Raw genomic sequence first — 7,700 nt, 5'->3', positions numbered from 1 at the left:
CACGAGAAAATTAACTCGTTATCACGGGAAAACGGGGGAAATAAAAAATATGAATGCATGGCCCTTTAGGGCTTCCATACAAATTGAAGGGATGTGCAAAAAGACACATTTTAATTGCCTTGCCTTGCCAATAATTTAATCTTCTTCTTGAAATACTAATATGTATTAATTACAAAATATATTATTTATTATGACAATTTAAGTCTGGTGATGATTGTAATGTTTTAGGGGATTTTTTTAGGTTAGTGTCACAGCTTATTATTTATTTTCTTAAAAGCAGCAAATCCTCACATTTGAGAAGCTGGAAAAATCTAATGTTTTTACATGAAAAATCCAGATTCAGTTGTATTCACAAAACAAGTACGGCCATTTATTGTAGTATATCATTGGACATTGGCACAACCTAATACATTTTTTATACAGTAGTCACACAGTGAGTCCGGATTTACATTGTATTAATAAGTAAGGTTTAATAACAAGCTGCAAAAATATATATTAGAGAATTAAAAGGGAATGTGTAATATTAACAGGTAAATCAGATATCAATAATCATATATATTAATACACTTTAACAATGTCTTTCTGAATGTAACGCTGACAGCTAAACATGACATAATTTATGATAAATGTCACATTTTTAAGGTGAATATAATGTACTATAAGCCATGTGAGATGCTGAAATTGTTTCTCTTCCATTAATACTGTAGTAATTGTAGTCAGGGGGCAAATAACCAAAAGAGTCATAATAATTAGGCCAACTAGTAACTGTTCATTAGGATACTGTAACATTATGACATGAGGGGGCTATGTCCTCCCGCTCCTCGGCACAGGGGGGCGCTGTGAGACATCCTCTGCTCTCTGCAATGACTCTCTTGTCTTAGTAACACAGTCTGTTTTCAAACGTTGCTAAGGAAGTAGGCGAGCTACTTTTAAATAAGCCACAGTGAAACCAAACAACAGTAAACGAGAGGTAACTTTACTCCAACGTGAGAACAGTGAAATAAATACACAAGACGGAAAACTACCAACGTTGCCTTTTTATTTAATTTATTTATATGATCTTATAAACGACTGCTTCACACGTTAGCTCAGCTAGCTGTGCCGCTACTGTTGTGCTATTGTTTATAGCTGGTACTGCTAACTAATGTTCATGAAGGGTTATTCACAGTATATCACATTAGCGCTGTGTATGTAGACTTGAATGGTGGCTGGAGGTTATTAAGCAGAAATCACGGCGCTTTTGTTGCCTTTGGAAAACAACTGGACTTTCGAGTTTATAGCTAACGTTAGGTAACTTTGACCGCCAAAGCTAACATTAATTATCTCACGCTGCAAGTTAACTATTAACTTCTAGTTGTTATCCTTAACTAATGTTGCATGTTTAACGACGGTTAACCGTGTCTTAAATGTTCAAAGTGCAGCCACCGGTTCACCTTGTGTGGGTAACTTGGCTGAACTAACTTGTTTTAAGGCCCTCGTTTCACTGAATCACTTTCTGCCCTGTATGTTCAGGTGTATGTCACTTAGCAATGAGCCAGCCCCATCCACCTGACCACGGCTGGTCTCAGACATGAGGAGAGGATGACTGAGAATGGAGAGGACAGCCCCCTCCATCAGTCCTGTGAAGTAGCTGGTAAAGGAGATTCAGTTGTCAGTGACAGCAGGCGACTCGCTCCCTCCTCAGAAGATGCCAAATCGTGCAAGGAGCACAAAGATGTCCTTAAATTCACTGCTAAAAACACAGAGGGAGAGATTGGACCGTACCAGCCTCGGCCCCCCTCACTGCCGCGGCTGTCAAAATCCAGCAAAAGCAGCTCAGTGGAGGAGACCGTGAGAACCAGGTGGCTGAGAAACAGCCAGGAGAGTCTGAGTGACCCGGCTGAGACTGGCTCCTCCACGGACTCGCTTAAAGACAACCAAACAGCTCCAGGTGGGCTTGTCCTCAGCGCTGCTGCCACCACCGGGAATGACCAGGACTCCAAAGTGAGACCCCGCTCTGCTGTTACGACAGGATCCCCAGTCTTCCGGGACAGGGGGAGCAGTCTGTCTGACTATGAAAGGAGGCCCCCCAGCCAGCAGAGCGACCCCACAGACCACCGGATGAGGTCCGCAAAGGTGCGTCTGACTCCCGTGCAACCCACGGGGCCGTTGCCTGCTCTGGAGAAGAGCTTTGCGTCAGCCACTTTGAGGGCGGCTAATAGGATTGACAGGGATTGTTTGGATTATGCCATGTTGGCCAGAGAGAAGCTCGGGGAGAGACTCCACAGGAACCTGAGCGACAGCCGGCTTCTGGAGAACATGGGGTCGGATAGTGCCTCTGTCAACTCCATGAGGTCCACCTACAGTGTGCTTAGCCCCATCAGACCCCAGGATGTGAGGAACAGGTACAGTATGAGTCGTCCCGTCAGGAAGTGAGGGCTGTTTTGTAAGGCTCGCTCTTTTCCGGAGTCAGAAGGCTATTGGAGTGCGGTCTCTTTCCTAAGTTATATTTATAGACCAGTGACAACATAAAGTGAGTCAGCCTGAGCTCTGGCCGGGCTTCAACCTATCCTTATCCTTCTACCAAAAGAAAATGACTCGGAAGAAAGTTAGTATGCGCAGGCACTGCATGAGAATGAGGTGCAGTATCTTATATCCACCACGAGCTTTTTCCTATTGATTGTGCCCGCTGATTGGAGCTGATTAGCACAGCACATCTGGAGCTTGGTTCACACTCTGGAGTGAGTGTTAAGTAGTAGTAAGTAACAGCAACAGACTGCTAATTTGTCTTTACATTGTTTGTGTGCACTGCTCACATCTTTAAGAGAAAGGGGGTGTTGGCAGGGTGGGTGGGGGGTTATTAGAAGGGTGCAGAGGAGATGCTTGTTCAGTTCAGTTTTTGACAGGATTAGAGGCAAAAATGGGGTTTAGTCTGCAGTGTTAACACACAGTTAGTGCCCAGTCGGGAAAAGTCCAAATTGTACTTTTAGAATATTGTTGTAACATCTGAGTGAGGAGCCTCGCTTGTTGCTGCATGCTGCAGAGTAAGTTGGCTGCCAAAAGAGAGAGCTTCTAATCCTCTCCCATGCGTGCTTTCTAGGAGCTTTCTGGAGGGCAGCCTGCTGGGAAGCGGCGCCCTGCTCGGTGCTGAGGAGCTGGATCGCTACTTCCCGGACCGGAGAGTGGGCCTCTACATAGCCACATGGAACATGCAGGGAGAGAAGGTAGAGGGAAATCAGGACTCTGCAGCATCTCACAGACCAAGAGCCGCTTAAAGTCTTCAGGTTGAGGCTCCAACTGAGTTGTAACTAAAGTTCCTGTCATTTTTCCAGGGACTTCCAGCCAACTTAGATGATCTCCTCCTACCAACAGACTCTGAATTTGCACAAGACTTTTATATCATTGGGGTCCAGGAGGGTTGTCCTGACAGGTATGTTATTTTTAGTTCTGATTTTCATCATGATCACTGAATAAAAGGGAGTCCGTTTGATTGAGGGATGAAGGGATGTGAAGTTGTTGTGTTATTGTGTGTGAAGGAGGGAGTGGGAGACCCGTCTTCAGGAGACTCTGGGACCTTACTACGTCATGCTGTACGCAGCATCACATGGTGTTTTGTATCTTACCGTATTTGTCAGAAGAGATCTCATCTGGTTCTGCTCAGGTCAGTGCGACTTCACATAATACAGGAAATAAACATCAGTTTGGGAGGAAACAAAGATGTAACTTCTGTGTAGTGCATATTGTTGGGATATGATCCTAACCACAACATTTGTTCTGTTCACCCACACAGAGGTGGAGCACGCCACGGTCACAACCAGGATCATCTCTCAGATCAAGACCAAAGGGGCGGTGGGAGTTGCCTTAACCTTTTTTGGCACTTCCTTCCTCTTCATCACATCCCATTTTACCTGTGAGTAGCTGGCTGTAGATTTGTGGAAAGTGTCAAAGTGGAGAAAAAACGCTAATGTTACTGTTTTTACATCTTCAGCATACCGGCATGTACATTGAAAATATTGTCTCTAATTCTTTCTAATGTGTTATTCTGTTCTTCTTCCAGCTGGAGATGCCAAAGTTTACGAGAGAATACTAGATTACAACAAGATCGTCGAGGCTCTAGCTCTTCCAAAAGGCCTTCCAGACACCAACCCTTACCGCTCCACACCATGTAAGACTCACTTACGTTGCCTTGTGTGAAGGATGTGAAAAATGTGTTAGGATGTCAGTATTTCTGCACCCAAAAAACTGTTACATGATCAAACTTAAACACACTGCAGTTAGCCTCATATTCTGTTAAAGGTCCAGTGTGTAACATTTAAGATAATATCCATAGGTGTGTTTTCAATAGTGTATAATCACCTGAAAATAAGAATCGCTGTTTCCGTTACCTTAGAGGGTGGGAGGGAGAATATAATGTATTGTTATTTATATACTTAGTTTGGATTAAAGTCTTGAGTTTGGTAAGAATAATGGCTGGCAATGTTTGATAATCATGTCATTTCTAATTGTAGCTGACGTCACCACAAGATTCGATCAGGTCTTCTGGTTTGGAGATTTTAACTTTCGGCTGAGTAAGGACCGAGTCGACGTGGAGACCATCATGAACCGCACAGTCAACGGAGATATGGGCCCACTGTTGGAGCACGACCAGCTATCCAAGGAAATGAATGACGGTATGCTTTCTATCCTATCCCATCCTATGCTTGCATGTAGGAGCCTGAACACCTTAAACATTTAGAAAAGTTTTTATACAAGTAGGTTGTTGCTGGATTGATTCTCACCCTGTGAATGTGATGATTTCCCCTCCAGGTTCAATCTTTAAAGGCTTCCAAGAGGCACCAATACACTTCCTCCCCACATACAAGTTTGATATCGGCTATGATATCTACGACACAACTTCTAAACAGAGGACGCCTTCATACACAGTAAGAAAATCAATCTTCACCTGCCTAAAAATAATCACATACTCTGTTAATATAGCCCCCCAAATAAGCCGAACATTTGGTGGAAGACACTCTTATACACATTTCTGCTGCACTAATTAAAGTTTAAACTGACCAGGACAGTTTAAGTCAGCAGGGTCAAACCTCTGTGTTTGTGTTCACAGGATAGGATCTTGTTCAGGAACAGGCAGGCTGATGACATAAAAGTGATCAAGTACACCAGCTGCTCCGGCATCAAGACCTCAGACCATCGGCCCGTCATCGGTGTCTTCCAGGTCAAACTCAGGCCGGGCAGAGACAAGTGAGTCCCATTGCCATTCAAAAACATACCTTAAAAAGTTCCATCATGTTATATTAGTTTATTGTCAATTACTTGTTATTGTAATTAGATTTTGATAGATTAAAATAAATGTACTAGTTGTCTTTCCTTTATTTTGACCCCATATTTCTGTTTCTGAGTTCTGTTTTGTTTGTTCGTGTTATTTAGTATTCCCCTGGGAGCGGGGCAGTTTGACCGAGGCTTGTACTTGGAGGGCATCAGGAGGAGGATCACCAGAGAGCTGAAGAGGAGGGAGGCCATGAAGAACCACAGCAGCAGCACCATCTGCACCATCTCCTAAAATCCTAAAATGAGCTCTCCAGACCAGACTGGAGTAGACTGAACTATGCCAGAGAAATGGAATATAAAACCAGGCGGCAGAAAAGGACCAAAAGGAAACCAGCGTTGTCTTAACTTATCAGAGCCCAGCGCTCGTTGTGGTAACTAGGCAGAGCGCGCCCTCTGTTGGGCGTTGTTGGGAACTGTCTGTGTGTGTGCGTGTGTGTCCTGGTGGAAGTGGCTGGCTGTACTTGAGGGCCGGGACCTTGAGTTCAGACAGCCACAGCAGCAGTAGTCTGGCCTTTATTTATTCAGCCCCCTCTACTCAAACATGACTGAGGCAGACAAACGGTGGAGGGGAGGGGGCTGCTATCGTGGCTTACTCTTCAGACACATCCAGTCGTGTGAACTGACCTAACCTTAAAGGCTCTGTGTAACTGCACCTGTATTCTAATTTTGAGGGTATTTAAAAAGCATCATGAACCACAATGTTATGTTTTTCTGAATGCTCGATTAGTGTTCACATGCCTTGTGAATTTGTCATCAGGCAGCTGACCAAACGATTTCATTTTGGTGGCACATTTTGGTGGCACATTTTGGTGCGCTTTCTAACATAATTTAGGCGCCTGCCTTTGGCCGATTTTAACTTGAATTTTGTTCGATGCTAAGCTGTGAGATACAATATGACTGAAGAAGGGAGCTTGAGATGAAATACGTCATTTCAAGAGCATGACGCCGAAGAACGCCAGTCAGGAGGTTGTTACTACTTGTTACATGATACTGTTGAATTTCAGGGAGATCAAATGTTTTTTCACTTCCTATGAAATAGATGGAGCATTTTATTTATACTGTTAACGCCTGTCACTACTTTTCCTCTTCTTAGGCCAAGTGATCTTTTGCAACAGACTGTAACTCAATGCCTTACCTCTCATCTTGCTACCGTGTAACCTCATATATACTATATACTGTCCATGTACTGCATTAATGAACTTGCATCCCAGCATGAAGAGCAGTTTGCTCAAAAAAAAAGTGCCTGTGGGTCTTGTTTTTCATTTCTTCAGGACCTCTTATCTTTATCTTTTTATATGTCAAATAACATCACGTAATAAACAATTTAAAACTAACTTGTTTGTTGGCTACATTTTTACACCGCAAGGCAAGACCTTTAAAATATAGACTTTTATTCATGGAAGTAATTACATTTATTCACCAGTTGATATACAGATGTTAACAGAGTTCAACATATTCACTGTGGTCATAAACCATTGAAGTACTAGTAAAATCCACATGGTGTACTTGGGTGTTCAATATAACGTTCTTTAGAAATGTCTCACCTGGAAAATGTTAGCCTCTAAATTCACTTGAACACAGAGACTCGTCTCTTAAAGTAATAGTGGGACATCTTGTAAACACTTATTTTCGGGCAGAGTTAGATGAGAAGGTCAACACCACTTTCATATTAAGACTGGCCTTCATCTTTTTATCCAACTCTCTGCCAGAAAGCAAATAAGCATATTCCCCAAAGTCAAACTAGTTCTTTAATGTATCTTGTTACATTTTTTTTAATTTGCAAGGACATCAACACAACCACAAAATACAAAAAAACAAACAGGTTTCACTTTAGATTTCGATCTCTTTTCATTGACTCTGAGACATGATGATGACAGAAACCATGATTTCAGTCTTGAGAACACATTTGTGAGGTTTGTACATTTATCCAAACATTTCCAAGGATTCCTTTATTAATCAGATTACCGTCTCTGGGTATGGTGCCTCCTGTGCCTGTGAAGTGCTGTTGTATAAATAGAAAGGTTTTTTGATCCATCCACATTGGAGAAAGAGAAAGCTCAAGGTGAAGCTCTGTGAATTTTAGAGAGCTGAGAGAAAAAAGAATAGCTCAATAAAAAAAATAACTAACTGCGGGGGATGTTAGCCGCCCCTTTCTCTTACCTATATGCTGATGTACTTTGAACATAATTTCACATTGTAACATAATTTATTTAGAAACTCAAAACATAACAGGTTGGTACTGGAGAACACTTTATTTTGGCTCTGGGATGAAATGTCCCTTTCAAACCAAACTCCTGCAAACCATCCCAGTAAATGATGAAATATGGCTTAGACTAAGGTTACTGTAGAGTAAAATGTAACTTTTCTTTAAAATCCCCACTCTCTGAGGTTCA

General features: G+C 42.5%; 2 protein-coding genes across 2 annotated transcripts in view; one reads left to right on the top strand and one right to left on the bottom strand.

The window, feature by feature from the left end:
- The window catches only part of LOC118325343 (gamma-crystallin M2-like), a 9,340-nt gene extending 1,646 nt beyond the window's left edge, over window positions 1–7,694 (bottom strand). The window contains exon 1 of the mRNA XM_035657970.1: window positions 6,750–7,694. Within this exon, the coding sequence (XP_035513863.1) occupies window positions 6,750–6,806 (57 nt within the window). The 5' untranslated portion in view covers window positions 6,807–7,694. The remainder of the gene's footprint in view (window positions 1–6,749) is intronic.
- Window positions 889–6,635, top strand: inpp5e (inositol polyphosphate-5-phosphatase E). Its single transcript, XM_035657969.1, has 11 exons — window positions 889–970; window positions 1,513–2,384; window positions 3,080–3,203; window positions 3,312–3,409; window positions 3,516–3,640; window positions 3,770–3,889; window positions 4,037–4,144; window positions 4,488–4,649; window positions 4,786–4,901; window positions 5,084–5,220; window positions 5,407–6,635. The coding sequence occupies exons 2-11, from the start codon at window positions 1,582–1,584 to the stop codon at window positions 5,537–5,539; spliced, it is 1,926 nt and encodes a 641-aa protein (XP_035513862.1). The 5' UTR covers window positions 889–970; window positions 1,513–1,581; the 3' UTR covers window positions 5,540–6,635.
- Window positions 7,695–7,700: the final 6 nt, after the last annotated feature.

Source organism: Morone saxatilis, unplaced genomic scaffold (genome assembly GCF_004916995.1).
Source record: "Morone saxatilis isolate NCDOM2014 unplaced genomic scaffold, NCSU_SB_2.0 Contig16, whole genome shotgun sequence".
NCBI classification, from domain to species: domain Eukaryota; kingdom Metazoa; phylum Chordata; class Actinopteri; family Moronidae; genus Morone; species Morone saxatilis.
The sequence above is the reverse complement of the archived record's forward strand: the minus strand, read 5'-3'. Positions and strand labels throughout refer to the sequence as shown.

Coding starts and splice junctions, on each gene's coding strand:
- inpp5e (XM_035657969.1), top strand. CDS start 1,582: ATGACTGAGAATGGAGAGGACAGCCCCCTCCATCAGTCCTGTGAAGTA. Junction 3,204..3,311: donor GGAACATGCAGGGAGAGAAG/GTAGAGGGAAAT, acceptor TCATTTTTCCAG/GGACTTCCAGCCAACTTAGA. Junction 3,410..3,515: donor CAGGAGGGTTGTCCTGACAG/GTATGTTATTTT, acceptor TTGTGTGTGAAG/GAGGGAGTGGGAGACCCGTC.